The sequence below is a fragment of the Vicugna pacos genome, chromosome 10, assembly GCF_048564905.1.
Source record: "Vicugna pacos chromosome 10, VicPac4, whole genome shotgun sequence".
NCBI lineage: Eukaryota > Metazoa > Chordata > Mammalia > Artiodactyla > Camelidae > Vicugna > Vicugna pacos.
In genome coordinates, this window is record NC_132996.1 from 33620797 (window position 1) to 33645703 (window position 24907).

At 47.6% G+C, this 24907-nt stretch overlaps 2 protein-coding genes across 10 annotated transcripts in view; one reads left to right on the top strand and one right to left on the bottom strand.

The window, feature by feature from the left end:
• The window catches only part of AMPD3 (adenosine monophosphate deaminase 3), a 42658-nt gene extending 24845 nt beyond the window's left edge, over window positions 1-17813 (top strand). For 6 of the 8 annotated variants that reach the window (XM_015238582.3, XM_072969488.1, XM_006203522.4 and 3 more), the window contains 10 exons: window positions 866-995; window positions 5065-5259; window positions 6548-6679; window positions 7209-7372; window positions 8052-8178; window positions 10678-10841; window positions 11873-11993; window positions 13113-13286; window positions 14883-14993; window positions 15975-17813. In XM_015238582.3, coding sequence (XP_015094068.1) covers window positions 866-995; window positions 5065-5259; window positions 6548-6679; window positions 7209-7372; window positions 8052-8178; window positions 10678-10841; window positions 11873-11993; window positions 13113-13286; window positions 14883-14993; window positions 15975-16151 — 1495 coding nt within the window. In that variant the 3' untranslated portion in view covers window positions 16152-17813. The remainder of the gene's footprint in view (window positions 1-865; window positions 996-5064; window positions 5260-6547; window positions 6680-7208; window positions 7373-8051; window positions 8179-10677; window positions 10842-11872; window positions 11994-13112; window positions 13287-14882; window positions 14994-15974) is intronic. The other 2 variants (XM_006203523.4, XM_072969489.1) reach the window with 1 other exon arrangement.
• An 862-nt stretch (window positions 17814-18675) lies between these two features.
• The window catches only part of RNF141 (ring finger protein 141), a 29175-nt gene continuing 22943 nt past the window's right edge, over window positions 18676-24907 (bottom strand). For both annotated transcript variants that reach the window (XM_006203524.4, XM_015238584.3), the window contains exon 6: window positions 18676-22269. In XM_006203524.4, coding sequence (XP_006203586.1) covers window positions 22119-22269 — 151 coding nt within the window. In that variant the 3' untranslated portion in view covers window positions 18676-22118. The remainder of the gene's footprint in view (window positions 22270-24907) is intronic.

The following is a 24907-nucleotide window of genomic DNA, read 5'->3' on the forward strand; positions in this document are numbered from 1 at the left end:
GTTTGGAGGCCACAAGGAAGCAGGGTGGCGTGAATCGGGGTTGAAGGTTCCGTGTGGCTGTGGGCAGAGGCATGTGGCCAGACACCTGGGCTGAGTGTGGGCGGGCAACTGACTGAGAACAGGGGGTGCTCTCACCCCCAGGGGCCTTTGCCAGCTGGTGGGGACATTAGTCCTTGCAGAGATTTGTTTTGGTAACAAACATCCCTGTGTTCCTAATCTGCCCGTGATGCAAAACATCCTCCTCTCGTCCTGAAATCTCAGAGTCGGGAGGTCTTCAGGTCTCGGGATTTGGGGGGTGCCATTTGGTCACAGGTGGTTCTCTGCAGCCAAGGTGGGCAGGTCACACCTTGGAGTTTGACTGTATTACTGATCTTCTGGGCAGAAGTTAAACTCCTTTCAAGGAATTGAAAGTGGCTGAGGATAGATGGGAGGATAGAAAGATGGAAAGGCTGAAGGAGGGAGACTTTCACTGAGCATCCACTAAGCTCAGAGCTGGACCCTTTACGCACATAAGCCAGTTTAACCCTCACTTCAGTCTTGGGCATTGTCATCTCCATATTTGTTCACGGGAGACAGAAGCTTGAGATAATTGTCTGTGCGTATAAAACTCGAAGTTTAGGAATGTATATGAGATTGCAGAATCTGCTCTCTACTGCTCCGTATCCACTCCATGCTTTTCATAGAGCACACAGACGTGGTCAGCGGTTCAGCCAGGCCTGCAGAAGGCCAGCCCCTCCGTACCCCTTGCTGCTCCATCCTGACCTTCCACCCAAGAATCAGTCCCTGCTGATGTCGGAGGTCTCCAGACTGGAGAGCTTGATGTGACCTCTCCTCAACTGTGGTTTCTTCCCTTCCCAACCTGCAGGAAAACATATTGTCACCGGCGACTGAACTTTCTGGAATCCAAGTTCAGCCTTCACGAGATGTTAAATGAAATGTCCGAGTTCAAAGAATTGAAGAGTAACCCCCACCGAGACTTCTATAATGTGAGAAAGGTGTGTTCGTGGGCCAGCGTTCAGAGTCCCTACTCCCCGGCCCCCCACCCCCCGGGATGCCCTGAGCCAGTTTGGGGCCGGTCCCCCGTGTGGCCTTCCTTAGCCAGAGGGGAGTGATGTGCAGTGTGCAGAAGACTGGCCAGTTGCCTTCCCTGCTTCAGGTGGTTCTTGGCGTGACTCTAGGTGGAAACCTTTGTCCATGTGTATCTGTTGGAATGTGCCCTCCTTGAAAAATAGGTCATGGTCTGTCAATTGGTTAAAAAAAAAGAGTTGAGGCAAGGCTACTTTTAAGGTAGAGAACTTATTAAATTTATCGTGGATCAAGAAAGCTATTAAGGCCCTTTTGACTTGGGAGTTTGTGGTTCTGTCTCCTGGTTCAGGCGTATTTAAGGAAGAGCGTCCGACGTGCCCCTGTGTCTGGGCCTCCCCTTGAGGGGATGAGCAGTCTGCAGAGGCCGCGGCTGGGGCAGACACATGGGGTAAATGACCACGGCCTCCGGCTTTTCCGTTTTCCTCCGTGTGACTCATGCGCAGCGAGCATGGGACAGTGCCAAGCGTGGGGCCTCTGATGCTGAAGAAGAGTCACTTCCTGTCCACAGGCAGTTCCCAGCCTGTTACCGTTAGTGTGGAAAGTGTGTGACAGGGCGTCTTTCAGGAAGAGGCCAGAACCGGGCTGACTGTGAGTAGGGGTTAGCCAGGCAGGGGTGGGACTGGGAGTGGAAGTGATGGCACCGCAGGTGGAGGGAGCAGCCTGTGCTCACGGCAGGCGGGGTGGGGAGAGCCCATGGGGGTGCGGACGTAACTGCTGGTGGTGCGGTGTGGCTGGAGCTCAGGGGTCGGGGGGAGGGCGGTGGTGGGTTGTGGCGAGTGAGGCTGCAGATGTGTGTGAGGTTTGGATCACGCAGGCTTGTCTCAGGAACTGGGGAGGTCGTGCAGGGGGTATGGCCGTGTCCTGGGAGAGAAGCTCCTGGGGAAAGAGTGGGGTTGGGCTTTACCTGGAGGAGGGATGGTGGGACCTGAGCTGAGTACAGTGGGGCCGTCATCACCACAGGGGCCTCTGTCCTGGATGTGACTCCCTGAGGATTGCCCCTCCCTGGGGTCAGCTTTGATAAGGGAGGGTAGGCCAGGGGAGGTTGTGTCTCCTCTGGGAAGCCCCGCTCAGGCCTTCCTGACCCCCTACTGGGAACACTCAGCAATGCTACCTGGAAGGCCTCCTCCTGGGAGGCCCCGAGCTCACCTCTGCTAAGCATCACGGGGTCCAGTGTGGGCTCCCACTTGGAGGCCACCAAGAGCCTTAAGAGTGCAAGTTAGACTTCAGCTCCTGGGCTCTGAAGCTCCTGGAGGAGTCTTGGGGATTTCTAGGCAGAGACGAAAAGACATGTGTTAGATGCCACCTATGCAGCATTTTCACCTTCTAGCACCATGTTTCTCCTCTCTGGTGCGCAGATGGGTGGGTGTCCCAGTCATTGGGCCAGCTCCTCTCAGCCCTGCCCGAATGCAGCCTACACGCCCTGATGGGTGTCCGTGGAAACTCCTTGTGCAGCCCTGCCCTCCGCATACGTGTATGCCCTGGGCCTGCCTGCTTCCTTCTGCCGGCGGCCCTGTCCTCGCTGAGTGCCCTGACTCCGACACTTTGCCTCGCAGGCGGGGCCCCAGAGGGTGTTCCTGGGCTAACCAGCTGCTCTCTGGCCATGAAGTGGGTGAGAGTCCTGGGTGGGGAGGGCTTGGTTACATACCAGAGCCAATCCTCGGGGCTCCCTGTCAGTGGGGGTTCATGTGCTCTCTGGACAGAGATGGCCTTGCGCCCTGTGCAGTGACACAGTGGTCTGCTCTCTGGCACTGCAGTGGGCCCAGGTCTGCTCCAGGTCAGGCTGGGCCTGCCCCTCCTTGCCTTCTGGATGCCGGCTGCCTCCTTACCCTGGAAGCCTCTGCTGGGGGAGGAGAGCCAGCTTTCTGAATCCAGGATGGGCTGGGAGGATGGCCTCCAAACGTCCAAGGTGGCTGTCGGTGTCGTGGGAGCAGGCCAGGGCCATGCCCTGAGGCAGGAGCTGTGCATGGCCATGGGTCAGGGTTGGCGATATTTGTGAAATGACCTGCAACATCACAGCAGGTCATGGAATTGTGGCACCAGGAGTCCCACATAGGAGGATTGTGTACTGAGACCATTGTTTGCTGCTAAGAGCTAAGAGCAAGGGACTGAATGTGTTTGCTGCTCGGGAGTTGGGTAGGATTAGTGTCATATAGCAGGGATAGCAAATAGGTTTCATCTTCTTTGCCAAACTTGACCTGAGGCTACCCCTGAAGCCTAGAGAAGAGTGCTGCAATTGATTACTGATGTCTGCCATGGGTGTGGAAATGGCCAGTGTTGGTTTAGGGGCCAAGGATGGGCCAGCCCTGTTTAGAAACTGTTTAGACCTGGAGCTTAGGTGAAAGCAAGGCATGCTCGTGCACCTTGTGTGTGGAAAATGCTGACTTTCAATGACAGGCTATTTTACTTGTTCCTAAAATAATTGCCTTGGTAATTTTGAAGTTCAGATCAGATGCTTTCTGAATTATCCAGTTGTTTTCCTCCTCATCTTGTGACTCATGAGGGGTGAGGACAGGTTGCACCCCCTGTGGTGTGTCATTGGTATGCTGGAGGACAGCAAGAAAGCCCGGAATGTGCTAAGTCATGCTGAGGTAGTCGAGCCCAGCTGTGTCAGGCTGACCTTCGGTGCAGCCCACGTGAGCCCAGCCGCCTCCGAGGTGCCCGAGCCTGTGTACGGTGCTTTGGGTGATGGTTTAACTTTTGGTGCTTCCTTTCTCTGGTGCTAGTGGTCTGTCTTTCTGGTAGGAGTGGCAGGATTAAGAGTCAGAAGGGCCCTGGTGAGTGAGTGATGAGCTGATGACTAGGCTGGTTGGTAGAACACTCACCGAGGTTCAGTAGATCAAATGTCTGGTTTGGCACGACTTGGAGGTGCCTGGCCAGCTGTGGACAGCATTCCCTGGCCTGAGGTCAGCCATCTCCTCACCCAGCCCTGGCAGAGTGGCTGGTTGGCCGCAGCAGGAACTGTGGAGTGAGGTCTGGGGACTGGAGGTACCCTGGTCCGTGCGGCTGCTGCTTCCTTCTCTGGGGACCTCCCTCAGGCCCCTTGGGCTCATGCAAGGGGATCGGGATGCTCACCGTGACTTCAGGCCATCCCTCAGCAGAGCCAGGTCTCTGTTTCTTTAGGGCTGATGGCTGAGGGGAATGCTCTGGGGATTCCAAGAAAGGTCAATGGGAAGTATGGGGTTTTGTAGGGGTTTTGGTGGGCCCTCAGGGTTCTATGAGGATGTGGATCTCACTGAAACTATCGGAACCTCCCACACCTGTCCACTGGTCCATTCATCCATCCATTGATTCAGGTCATACCAGGCTCTGGGTGGGCACTGGAGACTTAGATGCATCAAAGATGATCCCTGTCCTTGAGGACTGAGCTCCCAGTCTAGTAACAAAGAAGACAGAAAATTATTAGAGTGGATTGGAGGATGTGTACGGTGATGGGAGTGTCTGTGTTGGGGTGTCAGGTTGGGCAAGGGAAAAACTGATCCATTGTTCTTGGAGGGTCAGGACTGGCTTCCAAGTGGGGGAGGTTGTAGGAAATGTCCAGGTGGATAAGATTGGTGAGGAGGAAGGCAGGCAGGCTCAGGAGACTCGGTGTGGACTAGCGTGGTGCCTCGGGCACCTGGAAGTGGAGTGTTTCTGGACGGGGCGTGGAGCAGGGCAGTGGCCAGAGGAGACTGAAGGCTTGAAGTAAGCCTTGAACCCCAGGCTACAGAGCTCGGGCTTTATCTTGGAGACTTGGAGGCCACTGATGACTTGTCAACAGGGGAGTGGCCGGATCCCATCTACATTTAAAAAAGATCCTTTGATGCTGTAAGGTGGATTAGGCAGCAAGGCCAGAAGGAGAAAGACCAGTTTCAAAGTCTAGAGGAGAAGTGGGGTAGGGGCTCCAGCATTGGTCCCGTGAGGTCCTGAGGCTTGGGTGGCTGGACTCTTGTGGTGCTGGGAGGTGGCCCAGCTCACGTGCTGGGGGACCCCGTGTTGCAGGTGGACACACACATCCACGCGGCTGCCTGCATGAACCAGAAGCACCTGCTGCGCTTCATCAAGCACACGTACCAGACGGAGCCCGACAGGACGGTGGCTGAGAAGCGGGGCCGGAAGATCACCCTACGGCAGGTGTTCGACAGCCTGCACATGGACCCGTACGACCTCACTGTGGATTCGCTGGACGTCCACGCGGTGAGTGAGCTCCTGCCCTAGGGCCTCATTCAGTCCCAGCTGGGGACCCAGCTCCTGGGAAAGCAACCACGATCAGGCTTGGAGAGAGCCAGGTTGTGTAAGCAGCTCTTTCTCCTCCAGCCGTGGGACGGTGAGAGGTGGCTTGGCCTCAGGGAGTCTCAGGGCGGGGAGCAGCCCCGGGACAGGAGAAAAGGGTGTGTGACTTGGAGTCAGACAGGTCCCAGTTCTAATTCCATTTCTGCCCCTTAGGAGTTGTGTGCCCTTAAGCAACTCATTTAAGCTTTTATTTCCTTGCTTATAAAGTGGTAAATGCCACTTGCCTTATTGACATCACAGCTTTTAAAATACTAAATGATGGTGCAGCTGCTATAGAAAACAATATGGAGTTTCCTCAAATTCCACTTCTAGGTACCTACCCAAAATAACTGAAAACGGGGACTAAAACAGATACTTGCAGATCAGTGCTTATAGCAGCCTTATTCACAGTGGACAGAAGGTGGAAGCAACCCAAGTGCCCATAAGCAGATGAATGAATAAACAAAATGCTGTGTATATACAATGGAATATTATTCAGCCCTAAAAAGGAATAAAGTACTGATACCTGCTACAACATGGATAAACCTTAAAAATCTTCTGCTAAATCAAAGAAGCCAGACACAAAAGGACAAACACTGTATGACTCCACTTGTATGAGGCGCCCAGAATAGGGAAACTCACAGACACAGAAAGGAGAATGGTGGTTACCAGAGCCTGGGTGGAAGGGATCATGGGAAGTTACTGTTTAATGCACAGAGTTTCCCTTTTACAAGATGAAAAGGGTTATGGAGATGGATGGTGGGGATAGTTGCACAACTTTGTGAATGTATTTCATATCACTGAACTGTACACTTAAAAATGGTTAAGATGGTTTTGTGTTATGTATATTTCTCCACAATAAAAAAAATCTTAAACCAGATACTGAATGAGGCAATGTAGAGAAAGTGCCTTGGGACACACATTATTACTGATGGCTCAGTATTCTGTGCTCACTCAGCCAGCCCTGCTCCTGGGAGCGCGAGGCCCGTTGATTCTCCCTTACAGAGAGCCTCCCAAAAGGACACCAGGGCTGACTGAGTGAGGGTGCATGGTCCTGGCTCCGGGACCTTCCAGTCTTTCATGTGAGAACTGACACAGAAGACATCTTTCCATGTGGCCATGTGTGAGGCCACCTTGTAAAGGCCCAGAGAGGGGGATGTGTGTGGTGGCTGCAGAACAACGTGGTGATCTGGCTGGTGCCTCCTCTCTCTAGGGCCGGCAGACATTCCACCGCTTTGACAAGTTCAACTCCAAATACAACCCTGTGGGGGCCAGCGAGCTGCGTGACCTGTACCTGAAAACTGAAAACTACCTGGGAGGAGAGTACTTTGCTCGGATGGTCAAGGCAAGTGAGCCCTGGGCTTCTCCAAGCCTCCTCGGATTCCTGGCAGCATCTGCCTTATAGGATGGGGGTCTTGCAGGGCCTCCTGTCCTCTTCCCCTCCCTGAATCCCTGTCCATCCATCCACCATACAGCTCAGGCAGGACGCAGGTGCCTTGTGCTGTGGCCCTGGCCACCGGCTTCCAAGTGGGCAGGCTGTGCTGTGTGCAGGCTGTACTGACTGCTGGCAAGAGGAGGGGTAGAGTGTCCAGCGCTGGCTGCTTTTGTGGCTTCCGGGCTCACTGCTCTGTGTGTTTGCAGCCTGCACAGGGTACAGGTTAGCCCTGTTCGGAGATACTTCTATTGGCTGGCCTGGCCAGGCATATGACTGTGCAGGCCCGAGGCCTTTCTTCCCAGGAAGGAGAGCGAGTGCTGACATGGCAGCAATGGGGTACAGATCAGGCCTTCCGAGCCTGGGGGGCTGGAGGCTGAAGGAGCGGCCGGATCTGGCAGCTGGGGTACTCTGGGCTGACCGGCGCTCTTCTTGCTGCCAGGAGGTGGCCCGGGAGCTGGAGGAGAGCAAGTACCAGTACTCAGAGCCGCGGCTCTCCATCTATGGCCGCAGTCCCGAGGAGTGGCCCAGGCTGGCCCGCTGGTTCATCCAGCACAAGGTCTACTCACCCAACATGCGCTGGATCATCCAAGTGCCCCGGATCTAGTAAGTGAGGCATCCGCTGTCTGCCTGTGCCCTCTGGGGACGCCAGCTTGTCCCACAGGGGCTGCTGAGTCTGCTACAGAGTGGTAGGGCCTGTTCCAGGGCCAGCCTAGGCCTCTCCGCCCCAGGGATTTTCCTAGGGAGGGGTAGTTGGCAAAGATGTCCTTATGACACTTAAGTTCTTGTTCTTTGAAGAACATACATGTGCAAAGGACTGGTGGAAACTACTGCCCATCTTCTTCTCACTGGGGTTTGGGGATGAATTATCCTTTTGGGTGAGTCCTGGGGGTATGAGTGACCTGGCCGGGGCCTACATTGCTAGTTCGTCCCTGGATATGTCCTCTCCAGTCTGGCCAGTGTGGGGCCCCTGGGCAGGCTGGGACTTGTGGTTTAGAGGAACTGAGCCGAGTGTAGGGAGTTGGATCAGCCTGAATCCCAACTCCCCCCTCCCAGCATGGCCTCTGGCTGGAGAAAGCTCTCTTGCCAACCACTGCCGAGTGCTGCAGAGCCTGCTGGGAGCTGGAGAGGAGGGGGAGGATCTGCGTTGGAGCCCCATCTCTGACTCTACCCTGGGTGCTTAAATGGGGACCTGGGCTGCCTTAGGAAGGGGCTGGGGCTGGTCTCTGGCAGGCCAAGGGGGTTGTTGGGTCCACCTTAACTGGCGAGTCTTACTTTCCTCCAGTGACATATTTAGGTCCAAGAAGCTGCTGCCAAGCTTTGGAAAGATGCTGGAGAACATCTTCCTGCCCCTTTTTGAGGCTACCATCAACCCCCAAGATCACCGAGAGCTTCACCTCTTCCTCAAATATGTAAGTGTGGGTGGCGACCGGTGGGGTGGGAGGAGACGATTCCAGGCGTTTGGGTCAGGCTTCTGAGATCCTGTCACTCGTGTGCCCCAGGCGTGGGGTGGCCAGCCCCAGGAAGCTGAATTTCTAGAATAATGAGCTTGTTCCAGGAGGAGAAGGTCCCCCTCTCCTCAGGGGCAGCTGTGAGGACAGGACTGAGGAGTCGGTTCCTGACCAGGTTGGGGTGGAGGGACCAGGTCCTGCCCCAGCTGGCTGCAGCCTCAGGCCTTTAGAAACGCCCACGGCAGTCTCCAGCTCTTGCCTCACACCTTGTTTGCAGAAGTGCCCAAGCCCCGCAGGATAGATTTATCTGGTTAGTTGTGGGAGAGGGAGTGTGAGGGTGGAGGAGGGACTCCACCAGAAAGGGCGTCAGGGGGTGGGAGCTGGTCCCGCCCTCTGGGTGCCCAGAATAGAGGCGGCTGCAGAAGCAAGTTGAGTGCCGGGTGGAAACTGTGGGGATGGTTTCTGACAGGGAGGGAGGCAGGGAAGAACCCAGAGGGCTGGAGGAGGGAGGGGTGACTGGATGGGTGTGTTGGGGGAGGTCGGGACTGCCAGGAAAGCACTTGAACAGGCAGAGGGACATCATCAAATGTATGTTTTAGACACACTCCATGCAGGCTGTTTGGAAAAGAAGGCAGCTGGAGGTGAGGGCAATGGGGCAAGGTGAGAGTCAGGGAGCCTGTTCCAGCAATGGAGACCTGAGGGGGGCTTAGAAGAGCGGTAGCAGCTCCACATTTATTTGCTGCCTGCCCTGGTGATCTCCCTTGACAGTAGGGTCACAATGGCCCTGCTTCACATCATTTTGTCGGTGTTACTAGTAAGCAGAATAACCATGAGCTTGCCATGTGTCGGACTGTGGATTATCTGACTTACTCTTCACAACAGTCCTAGGAAGCGACCAGCTTCAATTTACACACACGAGGAAATTAAAACTGAGATCACAGAGCTAAATAGTGGCAGAACTGGAATTCATACCCAAGGGTTTGACTCCCCAGATGTCATTATCCCCCTGCGGTACTGCCTCCCATTAAGGAAGGGAGGGGTATACAGACAGTGGGAGGGACCGTGGGTAGTGTCACGGGCTTAGGTATAGAACTGATGGTACAAAGCCCAAAGGGGAGAGTCTGGGGGCCTCCCGGTGCCTGGCTCTGTGGGGAGTAGATGGTGTGCCTTTCAGATACCACTGCCAACTGTGGGGGAGGAGCAGGCTTGGGGCGGAGGAGGAATTGGGGTTTGGACCTATTTTGTGCTTGAGGCCCGTAGGAAGTCCCAGTTTGAGGCCCTGCATGGGTTGGACACAGAGCTTAGTAGAGGGGCTGACGTTTCCCCTGTGCAGGCCCCGGGAGTTCAGGGGGAGCGTGGAGCTGGCGAGCACAGGGCAGGGCTCGAGGTCCTCCGGCCCTAGACCCGACCAGGCCATGCAGGGAGCTGCAGTGGGGACCTTGTCGTTTCCTTCAACACATGACTGATGGGGACGATTCTGCCAAGTCCCCGGTGGTCTTGTGCTCCTCTGGGTCCCTACTGCCCATTTAGGAACGGGCAGACCCGGCTGGGCCTGGGCCTGGGCTGGTAGCCCCCCAGACTGGGCCAGTCCTTCAGAGGCCCCTTCCCAAAGCACTACTGTGGCTGAGAATCAGGAGCAAAACCGCCCTGCGTCCTCGCAGGTATGTCCTCTGCCGGGCCTGCCCTCTGGGAGCAGGTGACAGGAGCCTGTGACTAGGGTGGGGCCCAGCTGAGCTGTAAGTGCTGCGGTGGCAGGATGGGAGTCTCCGGAGCTGCTCTGACCCTGCTCAGAGGGCGGTTCCTGGGAGCCATGGCGCAGCCTCCCAAGGGGCCCTTTCACACAGTGCCCACCTTGGCCTATCTGAGGCATTCCAGCTGGTTCCTCACGGCTACTCCTGGCCTCCTCCACCTACAGCTCCAGAGTGCAGACCTTGAGCCCATTTAGGCTCAGAGCTGGATGTGTCATGTGGGCAAGCTCCTTAATCGGCCCTGGTTTGCTCTCAGCCAAGCCCTGCCTCACAAGGTCACAGGTATTAAAACAGCTGCTGTGTGCTAAGTGCTAAGAGTGTCAAGCAGGGCCTGACATCCAGTAGATGCATGGGAAAACGCCCATCCCCTCCCCCCTCACGGCTGTTGTCACCGCTGCTGATGGCAGTGGCTGCTGGCCGCCCTGCAGCGCCGGCCTCCTCCTTGGTGCGGTGGAAGGATGGGTGGTGGGTCCAGCCGTCTCACCACTCGCCTGGCCTGCACACAGGAGCACTCTCCAGATTGACGTCCTGGGTACCTTTGGGAGCCCTGGAGGGACGGACGGTAGCAGAACAACCACTTCCCGTCCCTGGGAGGAATGTGGCACAGGTGGGCCCTGGGGCCCCCAGCTGAGCTCTTACACCTGAGAGGCTGGGGCTCCAAGGCCTTTGGCAGCTGTCTGCCTTGGCTTGATGGGGGACTCCTCCTGCCCAGGTGACGGGGTTTGACAGTGTGGATGATGAGTCCAAGCACAGCGACCACATGTTCTCGGACAAGAGCCCCAGCCCAGACATCTGGACCAGTGAGCAGAACCCGCCCTACAGCTACTACCTGTACTACATGTACGCCAACATCATGGTGCTCAACAACCTTCGCAGGTGGGTGAGCCCAGCCCGCACACACCTCAACCCAGGGGATGCTCCTGAGCCCAACGCATAGGGCACGTGTCCACAAGGCCGCATCCACACGAAGGCATGCATGTGGCAACACATGATCACAAGTACAAGGCAGCCACACCCCACGCCTGTGCATACACGTGGTCACACACACTCACCAACACCTTACGTGTATGCATGCCCATCCCTGATATGATAGACACAGGACCTGCCAACACACACATACACTTACCACCAAACCAGTGATGTCCACATGTGCATCTGTCCATTGAACAAATCATGGCACCTTCTATGTGAAGGCACCATCCTGGGCACTGGACACAAGAGGGAACCAAGCAGATTATATCCACGCCCTCGTGGAGCTTATATCCAGTGGTCTTGCATACACAGGCTCCTCCCAGTGCACACATGCAGATGCGGCTCACATAGCAGGACGCTGAGCCGGTCCCCTCCCTGCAGGTCTAGCATCCAGCCGCCCCTGCTGAGCTGTGGGGCCTCAGAGCTCGACCTCAGCCAGGGCTAGTTGTGGATGCAGAGGTTTTGAGTGGGACCACGATGGAAGGAAGATGGCCTAGGGTTGGAGTGGGGCAGTCCAGGACCGAGCTTTTTGAGGTGGGGTTCTAGTTCTAGCTCCACCACTAACCTGCTTGGTGGCTTCTAACATCTGACTCCACTTTCAGGGTTTGCTCATTTTCATAACAGAGGCTGGACTTGATGGTTTCTCATGGCCTTTCCTGCTCTGAAGGTCTATGCATCTTTGCCACCAGGTCCTGGGGGAGGTGGGGAATGGGTGGAGGCCCTCTGTGTTCCCCAGAGATGGTATCTCTTGGTTCTGAGGAGCTCTGGGTCTGGACCTCTGCATTTTGGGAGGGGCTGTTCCCAGAGTGCCTTGTGTCAGCTGTGCTGACCCTGCCATGGGTAACTTGTCTCCCCTGGAGTAGGCCCCGAGCTAGGGGTGCAGGCCCCAGGCCCACCCCAGGGGTCCTTCCTGACCACGAGCCTCACTTCTGCAGGGAACGGGGCCTGAGCACATTCCTGTTCCGGCCTCACTGCGGGGAGGCTGGCTCCATCACCCACCTGGTGTCTGCTTTCCTGACAGCTGACAACATTTCCCACGGGCTTCTCCTCAAGAAGGTAAACGGGCCACTCACAGACGCCTGCCTGCAGTGACAGTTCTGCCCGGGGCTCCCCTGGGCTCTTGCCCACCCCCTGGGAGGCTTCAGCCAGTGATGCAGAAAGGCTAGGCCTTTTCCTGGGCTGTACTGTCTGTAGTCTCTTGATTTCATATTTAATTACGAAATAATGTAATCAAACGCATCACAATTTGGATTTTCAAAAAAACGGAGAAATGAAAAAAAAAACCCTTCTTACTATTACTTTAGTAGAAACAGCATTACTAGCTTTTTAGTATTTCGAATTCCCATTTTTTTTCCCAGAGCCTACTTCTATGTTTACTATCATAATGAACACAAATCTTTGGTTCCTTGTCCCTTAACTTTGTGTAACAAGCATTTTTCTGTGCTGCAACATGACATCTGTGCTCCTCATTCTAAGGGCTGCTGGAAGGAGGGCCGCCACCTGGATGGGCTGTGCCTGATTCAGCCGGTCTTAGGTTGTTGCAGAGTCTGTCCAACTTTTCATTTATAAATAATGCTGCTGTGGACTGCATCAGTCTTCTCCATATTCTGGATCATGCCCATAGGAACCATGTTTGCTTAGACTCCTCTCCTTCCCTGTTCCTGGGGAGATGTACCCAGGTTTCACGTTTCTGTGTGGGGTGGATGCTACAGCAGAAAACCACTCTAGCCTGGTTGGGTCTGCCCCTTCCCACCTCCAAGGAGCTGCAGTGTTGACAGTTCCAACCTGAATGTTTATGGTCAAAGTGACAAAACAGAAGTGGGGCACCTGCAGGACTGACCTGTTGGGGCCAGTGCCTGGGAGAAGAGCGCTGAGGACATTGGTTGGGGTTGGCCTGGGGCCTTGCAGGTACCCTTCCTGCCCTGGGCTGTCTCTCTGGTCTGGAGCCAAGAGGGAACGCTTCACACAGAGGACAGGAGAGCAGTCCCAGGGAGGGATGGCACGTGATGCAGAAGGGAGGTGAGTGGGCAGGCGGGGGAGGCGGAGGGTGGGGCTGGGGAACTTGGGTTGACTGGGGGCTTGCACAGATACTGCTGGACCCCTGGTGAAGGCGTCTCTCCACCCTTCCTCCCCTCGCTGGCTCTTGTGACCCTGAATATGGCGGTTCTTTTGCAGAGCCCGGTGTTGCAGTATCTCTACTACCTCGCTCAGATTCCCATTGCCATGTCTCCTCTGAGCAACAACAGCCTGTTCCTCGAATATTCCAAAAACCCTCTGAGGGAATTCTTGCACAAGGGACTACATGTCTCTCTCTCCACTGATGACCCCATGCAGTTCCACTACACGAAGGTGAGGACTTCAGGGGCCCCAGCAGGCACCAGTTCAGACCGGTCCTCCCAGGCAGGCACCTGAGCACCCAGCTCAGTTCTGCCTGCGGGGTGGCATTGGTGGCCTAGTGAAGACGACAGGTGAACGCCTGGTGAGGAAAAGCGTTCCTTCCAGGAGCCCTCTTCTGGGTTTCTTGGATCCTTGAGGGCACAATTTCGTTTCTTTGCCTTTCTGTTTTCCCCTTCCTTGATATTCACTAGCTCTGTGATTTGGTAGTTACTCGACTCTTGACCTCTTCATGTGTAAAACAGGGATAGAATTGTCTCTACATCCACCTCTACCTTACCGTTAGTATTCATTAAGATAATGAATCAAAGAGTGTAATACAGTGTCTGTGTACAGCATGTATTCCACATGTTAGCTCCCATTTTGTTACAACTAATATTACTATTAGACTTTGGATCTCTGGGAAGGAGAAGAGGAAGAGACAAGTGATGCCAGGCATGTGAACCAGCCACTAGGGCACTGGCACATCTGGCTAGTACTGATTAGATCAGCCACTGATTAGTAAAAATAGAAGTGCCTGGGTCTTCTAGGACAGGCTCCAAGCTTCTGATCCCAGGACCCCTTTATATTCTGAAGAACTGAGACCTTGAGAGCTGTGAATGATGTGCCTGACATCTAATGATACTTAACTGTGTGAAAAAACCTAATGGAAAATTGAAAAATTTTAACTCATTGAAAAATAACATTAATAGACTGTTAAATGTTAACACAAATAGCAATTTTTATGAGAAATAACCATATTTCCCAAAACAATAACAAAACACTGAGAATAGAATTACTTTACATTTTTGCAAATCTCTTTAATGTTTGGTTTAACAGAAGACAGCTGGATTCTCATCTCTGCTTCTGCAGTCAATCTGTTGTGATAAATTTTTTTTTCAAAGCATATGAAGAAAATTTTGCCTCAGGAAATACAAAGTTGGAAAAGGAAGGACCTTTCAAAAGGCCTGGGGGACCCTTGGATTCTGGGACCATACTTTCAGAACCACCATTCTAGGATTCAGAGGCAGTGAGGTGGTGAAGAGGTGATGGAAGGGCTTGTGCTCAATGTCAAACATTTGCCATCACAGCTCAAACCCAAATCCTGGGCTTACACGATCTCACTGTTGATCCTTGATCATTTCTCATTCTTATTTAATGTTCCACCTCTGCTCTTAGTGCTTTGCTCAGAGTAACTTTTATTTTGGACAATCTTAAGAAAGTGTGTTAAATACAGAGCAAGCTATATAGAGCAGGCACTAGAAGTGTGCACGACCAGGGAGACGGGCACAGGAGAGCAGGCTGGTGACCCTGGCCACCAGCACTGGGCTTTGAACGTGTGCTGGTCAACAGATAAATGTGTAAGTGTTTTTCGATAAACCTGTCTTTGGTAACTGAGTGCACTCACAAAAAAGATCACCAGAGTTCGTAATTTGAGGAGGAGGATGTTTGATTATCCCAGTGCCAGTCATTAAAGAAAAACAAAATCTGCAATGTTGCCAGCTTTGGAAACATGTGATGCATTGAAATGGATAGTCTCCAATCTAATACATTTACTTTGTGGGACTTTAGGAAGCACTTATGGAAGAATACGCCATTGCGGCTCAAGTGTGGAAGCTGAGCACGTGTGACCTGTGCGAGATCGCCCGGAACAGCGTGCTGCAGAGCGGCCTCTCCCATCAGGTGTGCACTGCCCTGTCCCTCCCGTCCTCTCAACCCGCGTATGACGAATGTCTGCTGCGTGCCAGGCACTCCCCAAGCCTGGGACCTGTTATGAACGGAACAAGCAGGATCTCTGTCACACTGAAAACCGTGTTCTAGGGGAGGATCCTGGGGAAGACTCCTGAATTTTCTTTTTCCGGAACCCTGCTCACATGCCATCTGAGGCCTTCCCCGATCACCCATTCTGCAGTAGCCACACACTTGCTCTCATTCTCCATCCCTTGAATCTGTTTTTCTTCCTAACGTTTACCACTGCTGACACTGCAGTAGGCAGTCATGTTTTTCTGTCTTTCCTTCTAGAATGTAAGTTCAGCACTCTATCCCTAGGACCTAGAATAGACCCTGGCACATAGGAGGCACAGTATTTCTTGAATAGATGAATCGTACCTAGGGATAGGACCCAGACATTGGTAATTTTTTCTTTAACAGCTCCCTAGGTGATTCTGACTTGGAGGCAGGGCTAAGGACCACTGCTCTAGGTCCCCTCCCCAGGCGACGTCACGGGCACAGGAGGAGGGCTGTGGTGGTGCTGCTCTTGTTGAATGCTGATGCAGACAAGGGTTAAGGCTCAAGACTCATTCCGTGGGGACCTGGTTCCTTGGACTGGCTCTCCCCAAACACACCTGTCTGCCCTTGTCAGCTCTCAGGAGGGACTTCCTAGAGTCCTCATGCCTTCCTCTCGCCTTCTTCATCCCCAGCGGCTCTTGGAGCTCGTCTTTCCTTTCTGACCAAGGAAACAGTCAGACATGAAGGGAATGAATGTGGCTGTCAGGGTGACATCCTTGAGGCAGGGAAGCTGGGAGGAATTTTGTAGGAGCCCTGCGGGGAAAGATGTTTTAACAGGGGACCAGCCTGGTTTGGTGTGGCTAATGTCAGAGCTGCCGTGTGGATAGAGAAAGTGAATCTAAGGTATGTTTCATTTGTATTTCTCTTGGTCCACAGGAAAAGCAGAAATTTCTGGGACAAAATTATTACAAAGAAGGACCTGAAGGAAATGATATTCGAAAGACAAATGTTGCTCAGATTCGGATGGCATTCCGATACGAGACCTTGTGCAATGAGCTCAGCTTCCTGTCTGATGCCATGAAATCGGAAGAGATCACAGCCCTAACCACATAGGTCGAGCACTGGATGTGCATTTTAACCTGTTGGTTTAATTTCAAGTCTGCTGTGATTAACAGTGGTCAAGGTACCAAATGAGGACTTTTCCTCCAAGGAGAGGATGCCTCTGAACTTTCAAACTAGTGATTTGGTTGCACTGTTCATTTTAAGGCCTCATATGCCCACTTTTCTTAATTTTTTTGAGTAACAGATGGTGACTCCTCCATGGGGATCTGGGAGCTGGACACTCGTCTGTACTCATTCCTAATTTTCCAAATACTTCTCTTGAAAGTGCTAATGCTCGCATTAGGTCCAGGATCTTACACGGTCCAGTGCCCAGTGACATGAAGTCTGTGTGGTTTTCTGCTGTAGTCCTCTGTAGACCCTGCAGGCTAGTTGTAATTGTTCATTTCAGCCTCTGACAGGCTGGCTGCCTTAAAATCTATTTCAGAGCTCCTTTTCATAAAAGAGCTACTTTGAATTAGAAAACTTCCTTTTTGATAATTTGCATTTTTAATGAATTTTAAAAACTTTTATTTAGCCCTCCTCCCTTTCTATTTAGGAAACTAAGTGTTCACATTGAAACAATCACTCCTGTTCAGTGTCTTGGTTTCCGCATTTGAAAAGTGAGGGTTTGGACTAGGTGAGTGGTTTTTCCCCTCCCGGACCACTTCAGGGCAGGGGTGGGCAGGGGTGGGCAGGGGGAGGGGGGCTCTGGGGCACTGCTTTTACTGCTTCAAGGCGACTCCACTTTCATCATCTGCTTTAAATGGGGACTTCTACGTATTTACATTTGAATTAAAGACTTTGGAAAGCGTAGGACTAGATCTCTGTTCCTTTTGGCTTGAATATTCTATGACTGTAGCCAGATTATCACTTTACCTATGAGGAGTTAGGGCCAGAGAAGTGAAATTTGCTTAAGGTCACACAGTTCTAATAAGCAATAGGACTAGAACTAGGTTTCTCCAATCCTAATCCAGTCCTTCCCACTATTCCATCAGGCCTCACAAATTTAGATTTTGTAATCCCTGCAACCTGGGGCATTTTTCCCCAAAGGTGAAATCCCTCCTTTACCTGATACACAGACTTCTTCAGAAAATACAAGCCATCCCAGGGGCCAGGTAGAAAACATTTTTTTAAGACCACTCTGAATTTAAGCTTTACCAACATCTTCTTCATCTGTTACTAGTGCCTGGTACATAGTAGGTGCTCAATAAATGTATATTAAATAACTTGAATGAATTTCCTCCTCTGGCACCTTTTTAAGGATTGTGCTCCTAGTACTCAGCAAGGACTTTCCTTGTCTGTGTAGACTGTGGGAAAATGCAGACTCTGGGAAGCCCTTCTAAATCATTACAGAGTTAGAAGAACCCCATTTTTGTCTGTGAAAATGCTTACTTGACTTCAGATTGTCTTGTGTTGTTACTTTATAGCGCTTGTCCCCTCTACTGGTCAACTTAGCATTTGGAACAATAAACATAGTCTATTTACTAGGCAAACATGTTATCTTATAGCTAATTATGAAATTGAATGAAAACTAAGCACTTATCTTAGGCATTCATTATTTTTGAAAAGCTCCCATTTGTATACATTTGCCCTAACATAGCAAGTATCGTACAGTTTTTCATTGTCATCTTACCTGTATCAAGTAATTATTGAATAAAGTCTGTTAGGACTGTGGCACAATTTAATACTATTTTAAGCTGATGCTATTTTAAGGCAAATCTTTAAATTTTTAACTTTAAGATAGGCATCATGAAAAGCTATCAATAATAACTATTAATTTATCTTTTACTAAGACTCAGACATGGATGACACTCAACTAGGAAAACTCAAATTTTGAACTGAAGCTCACTAGACCCAGAAGGGTAAACCTTTGCTCTTTTTCTCTAACTTTTGCTGTTACGGTTCATGAGCAAAGCCACACAAGGTCATTTCCTTTACCCCGCAGATAACATCTGTCTGTTCAGACACACCTGTTGGATTTTCTGTCCTGAAGGCTTTTCAGCCACCTTTTTCTATAGCATTTTGCACTATTACATCATTGTACCTAATTGGCCTATATGGGTGAAGCTCTATTTTCTTTTGTGATCACAATTGGAATCAAAGCCAATAGTATACTAGTCCACATTTCTAAAAGAACAATTTTTGAGGCATGTTATCTCCTTGCTTACTCTAAAAGGCTCAAGTGCACGTTATATATTACTCTAAACTGCACTGCTGAAATGATCAATGTTACAGTTCACTGCCTCATGAAAACAAACCACACACCTCCTAAGCTGATATTCACCAAGGCCTATCTTGGGCCTTTACTTTCCCTTACCTTGGATAAAGCAGAGTTGAAAGCATATCCCTCTGGTTTTCTCTTTCTTGTGTCCGAGTGCTGTGTTGGTGAAATGATATTCATCTTTTTCTGGGCTTGCAGACACAACTGAAGGCGGTATGTTGGTAATAGACCTAAGTATTCTCTACCTAAACAATGACCATTACAAAATAGAACAAGCATAAAACTGACTGTAATAAAAACACTAGACAGACATAGTTCCTTGGAAAATTTTATACCTTCCAATTCTAAAGAAATAGTTGATTAGAAAGATAAGGGATACCAGTGAGATTACAAGCAGCTGTAAGATTATCAAAATATATCTGAGGGGGCTTTTATGTCTTTGATACCAAAATGTGTACTTCTCCATCAGTTAAACAGCTTCTCCTTATAAATGGCTTTCTACTTCTCAGCACTATGATTCTAACCTATGTCTCTACTTACATTCTTTTATCTTAGAAAATGGTAAATATCAAAACCACCATAGGTTGAAGTAACTCATCAATTACTGTCAAATAGGGGTAAAAGACATGAAAACAAATGAAAGTCTGTTACTGTTTGTATCATATTGTCATTGTGTTGCCCATTATAAATCTGGGTGATCAGGTGATTTCCCTAATCTCCAAGTAGCTTTCTTATTCCTAGAGAGACCAAGAAAGCTTGACTTAAGAAAAAAACAGCTAAAAATGCAAATTCTTAAGATTGCATTTAATGAATCCAACTTCTCAATGTTAAAAATCACTGAACCAAAAGATATTTTCAAGCAGTCTTATTAACCAGATATATATGTTAGGTATAAGGAAATTGAGTCTAATTTGAAGTGAATTTTAAAACAGCACAAAACCATCACAACTCTCCAGAGCACAATACAAAATAGTCCTCTAAAGAATATAAACACTTAGTAATATAAGAATATGAAACTACATGGTATAAGAAAATCTCTTCAATTAGCTAAAATTTACTTGCTAAAGATTACTTACTGCACAATATGTCAGTTTCCCGTAAGAATAAAACAGATACTATTATTCTCTACTTCTAAATTCAGTACATAGTTAAAACCATTTTCTTAAACTAAACTTCTACGGTATTATAAGCAAACTCTATGTTATTGAGTTAGGATAGGGAAACTTAATAACTTATAAAACAAATTTCTTAAGAGTTCATGAAACCACTTCATAAATCCTAGAAGGCACACATATTTCCTATCATAGTAAGTGCATTTAAGTACTTCAAATTTAAAAAAGACAAGCTGTACAGAATACAAAAAGTATACATTTCAGCCATTAAACAAATTTACAACTTTTATGGTTAGTTATTACAGTAGAGCCTACCTAACATTCACATCCAAAGAATTACCACCCAGTTTAATGGAGTGAGCAAAAAACTATGCTCATTTACTTGATAAGGCTAATAAAAACATATTTCACAGTAGATCAGTTAGTGTCTTGGAGCTCATACTGGAAAATAGAAAGGTCTGGGCAATATCAAGTCACCAGGCTCACCGTTAAAGAATTGAAGGGTGAAGGATTCTGGGGGATAAAACCATTGGCTATATCCGGAAAGAACCAAAAATCTATAAAGCAACTTTGTTTTCAGAAACATTCTTAAATTAGGCAATCTGAATTAGACTCAGCAAGTCTAATCCAAAAAGATAGTTTAAAATCTTAGAGCTGGAAAAGATCTCAGAGGATCATCTCAAGGTTTTCAAAATAAATTCCACAGAGTACTAAGAATCCAAGGAGGAGATTTAGAGTTATGCAAATTTGACATGAATTTAATTTTTTTAAAAAACTTAAAAAACAAGTCCTATCATACAACTGTGTTACTCACCAAATTCCAATAAACTGGGTACCACCACTACATTAATACATATTTTCATTGGTTGACTTTATAATATTTAGTTATGGTATTTAAAATTTGTATAAGGGAATTTATATCAATAAAATGACTTTTATATAGTGGGGTAGTGTGTGTGTGTGTGTGCGCACGCGCACGTGCGCCCACGCAGCACGTGTGTGTGCGTGTAGGGGTTCTGAGTAAGATTTTTACTTGGGGGGCAAAAAGGTTCTACTGTTAAAAGGAAGTGTGAAAATAAAGTAGGAATCTATAAACCAGAGGAAGGGACTTTCTCAAGGTCACACAACCATCAAGTGCATTACCAGGTTGACAGGGTAGCATCCCCAGTGCTCTACTTCGTAAACATCCATAGCAAGTGTTTAGCTACTTGGTACTGAGCTGCTCCCATCATGAATGTCAACCAGTATCAGTATTTTGGGGGTAAAATCAAGCTACCTTTGGTCAGACATTTTTCCTAGAAATGAATTACTTAATTTGCATGCCTATTAAAATCCTAGTACTTGAAAATTCTGCTGTCAATAAGCAGCAACTTAAATTGTGTACTTTGGTACTTCAGAAAATAGTAATATTTGCAATTTACCAATAAATCAGAAAAGTTACATGGAATGTGAACATACTTTTTAAAGAAGGCATCAGGCCCTAATTTATTGTATGCTGAAATGTTCATGTGTAGCATAAAACAAAAATTTTACTTTAGGAGCAAAATTTTTCAAAAATGGTTCAAGTGCCACTGAACATCATAATTCCATTATGACTGTACTCTTTCAGGGTATTTCAAATAAGGTCCACTGAAACAAAGTCAAACTATCACCTAATTTTCAGAGGTGCCTTGTGTATAAATATGATTAAAAAGCTACACCCTATTTTCTTCTCTCTTAATCTAAGAAATTTGAAGACTTCGGAACCTCAGAAAGATGCCTTCAAGTTAAAAAAATAAAAGCACCATAAGCCAATATTGAATGATTTTTCATAATTTAGAAATATAAAACTTAGGATCTGTGATGAAGAAAAACTTCCATCTGAAACTCCAAGATGCATAAGTATTATCAAAAGCTATTTAGAAGTTTCCCAGCTTGGGAAAGCATTTCCAGAATAGCCAAGAAGACTCCCCAGAAGAAATCCATTTACAAGGCAAAGCCATGCCCAAATTTACAGTCCTCACCCAAATTATAAAGCATGAGGGAAAAAAAGACTTTTAGGTAAAAAAACAACAACAACAAAAAACCCATGTAGTTCCAAAACACACCACTAAAGTTAGGAAATAACTGGATCATTTCAAGTAAAAATTATTAAAGGAGCAATAGTTAACCACAAGGGGGCATACATACTCCTTAGATTCCAGCAGAAAGACTAATTTAAGTAGTAACATGCACTTTGATATATTCTACATTTTCAGTCATTTAAGATTTTCTCTCATATGGCTACAACTTTTTAACTTTCAAGGTTTATTTTAGACCTAACTGAATAGATTCCAGATTACTCTTGCCCTGAAAAGTAGTTGTTGTTTCAGAAGCCCCTGGAAATGCTGCTGTAACCCCAGCAAAGGATTCAAGAGCAATTAGTCCTAATATTCATTAGAACAGGTAAATAATAGGAAAATCTGACCTAAAACAGTAGCAAATTTTAGTTTACCATAAATGGAAGACATGGAAAGTTTGTCAAAAGAAATGGGATAAATTGTCAGAATAGCAAAAATAAGAGGGTGGGAAAAACTGATTTCTCAGTGTCTGCACCACAACAACCTTGCATCCTTCCCCCATGACCGGAGTGTTTGTAGCCCCTAATAGAAACACTTCACCTCAAAGTCATGGCCTGTGGGGCTGGCCTGCCTCATCAGCCATGTTAAGGATATAGTTAGCCATGTCATCTTCCGTGGGTGCATCTGACACCACCCAAGACTCATTTGCTCCAGTCATCTGTAGGCGACAAATAGGGCAATTCCTGTGTCGATCACTCCTATTAGAGAAGTCAAATAAAGAAAAGTTTGTTCTCTTTTCCTTCTTAAAAAAAAGGATTCAAAATGTAATACATGTACATTTTTTTTTAAATAAACAGCATAAAAGTACACAGTGAAAATATCTCTCTCCCTCCTATCCCAATCTTTAATTTTTATCCCCAGAGGCAACCACTGTTACCAGTTTCTTACACATTCTTCTAGAACTAGATTAAGCATGACCAAGCTTGTGTGTAATATATACATCACTGCTCTTTTCACCTGTTAATGTATCTTGTGGGCTATTTTGTATCAGCACTTGTTAGAACTGTCTATTCTTTTTAAACATACACTGTATGGATAGGCTATAATTCATTTAACTAGATTCACACAGAAGGATTTTTAGGTTTTTCCTTAGCTTTTTGCTGCTATAAATAATGGAATGAAAGCATTCAAGGCTTAAAAAAACAAACATACACGAACTTTACATGAAGAATAACTTTGGGAGGAGGAAAAAACTTATTTATGATCACTTTAACAAAATAACATTTTCCAAAAGTTTTTTTGGTCTTGTCAAACATTATTTTAGAAATTTCAAAAATAACTTATTTGATCCAGAACAATGTCATACAGGGAAACTGTTTTTCTCTTCATCTCTCAGTGAAGTCAGAGAGCAAAGTAATTAAATTATATCAATTGCTCTTTGGCTTTTGTGCAGAAATTTAGAAATCTGTTCCAAAAATTAAATAGGAAAGTAGATTTGACATGTATTATTCAGATTCATTTCTGGTTCCTCAGAGATATTTTTCAAGATAACTTCATGGGCTTTTCTGTGCATAAAAATCACAGTTTTAAAACAATCAGCATCGGCTTCTGGCCAACAGGGACCAAATTTATCTTCCCACTTAAAACAACTAAAACACAGGACAAAATACATGAAACAATGGTTTTCAACACTAGACATAAAACGACAAAGGATTTACAACCCCTGAGGGATGAGGAGCAAAAGAAGGTGAGCCCTACAACTGCCCCAGCTTACTGCCTCGAGCGCTTCCAGGCGGCAAAACACGTAGGGGAAACCTAGATGGAACCTGGCAGACTCCCTGACTTGATGAGACAGAGCTGAGAATCTCGGGAAGCCAAGGCAGCTAGGGCAGAGTACTGGAGAGGAGAAAGCTACACACGAGGAGAATCCTGGAGTCTACTGAAGGTCTCCATAAAGTATATTCAGTAGAGTAATGATCAGTGTGTACATGTGAGGAAACAACTTGGGGCTGAGGAACAACCCAAAAGGATCTAAGAGGCCAGTATCCAAAGCTCACATAGGGCCTGGACATTACTTGTTCCCACCAGCCACACTGGAAAACCTTGTAAATCATGGAGCATTGGGTAGAGGATTCTGGGGGCTTGCCTCATTAGGTGGGGCAAATTAGCTGTAAACACCGCTCTGGTCCTGCCTAACAAACCATAAAAGCAAGACTCAAAAGAATCAAACTGTTTCCAAGTAACTATATTCCAGGACAAAGCTCAAGAATGCTTATAAGAATACAAAAATGTCCTGTACCCCAAAAGGTAAAAAACAAAAAACAAACAAACCAAAAAAACAGTATCTGGCACTCAATTAAGAAATACTAAGAAGCAGAAAAATGCAACCCAAAATAAAGAGAAAAAAAATCAATCAAAACTAACCCAGAACTGACACAGATAGAATTAACAGCAAGAAAATTAAAGGTTATGGTAACTGTATTCCAAGTATTAAAACTAGAGCAAAGACCAAATATATTTAGCAGATACGTGGAAGATATTAAACTCAAATCAAACTTCTAGAGGTGAAAACTAAAATATCTGAAGAAAAAAAATATACTGGATGGGATTAATGGCAAGTCAGACACCGTAGAAAAAAAAGATCAATGAATTTGAAAAGATAAATCAATATTAACTATCCAAAATGAAATACAGAGAAGATGACTCAGAAAAGAACACAGCATCGGTGAGCTGTGGGACAACCCCAAGTGGTCTAATGTGTGTGTACCCGGAGTCCCAGAAGGAGAAGGGAGAAAAGAGAACAGAAAAAAAAAAATTTGAGAAAATACTGGCTGAAAAATTTCCAAAACCGATGATACTATAAACCTGTAACTCCAATGCAAGGAACATGAAGAAAACTACTCTAAGGCACATCATAATCAAATTGCTCAAAGTCAGTGATAAAGGAAAAAACCTCAAAAGCAGCCAGAGAAAAAAAGCACATTACTTACAGAGGAAAAAAGATGAGGATGAGAGCAGATTTCTCATCAGAAATGATGTAAGCAAGAAGAGGGTGGAGCAACATCATTAAAGTACTGAGAGAAAAAATACTATCGGTCTAGAACTCTACATCCAGAAAAAATATCTTTCAAAAATGTTATTCAGACATTCAATCTTATGGAATATGAAGTTTATTGTATGTCAATTATAAATTATCATAAATGGTTGATTCTTATTTTGTAAAATAGTGAGCTTGACTAGCGGTTCTCTAAAGTTCTAAGTCCAATATTCAAAGATTCATATTATTCCTTCTAATCATATATAGAGGAAAAATGTAGGAATGAGGAGATAAATGGAAGAAAAAGGGAAATATTTGATTCTAAACTCAAGTCAGGCACAAAGCTCCTTACAGCAAAA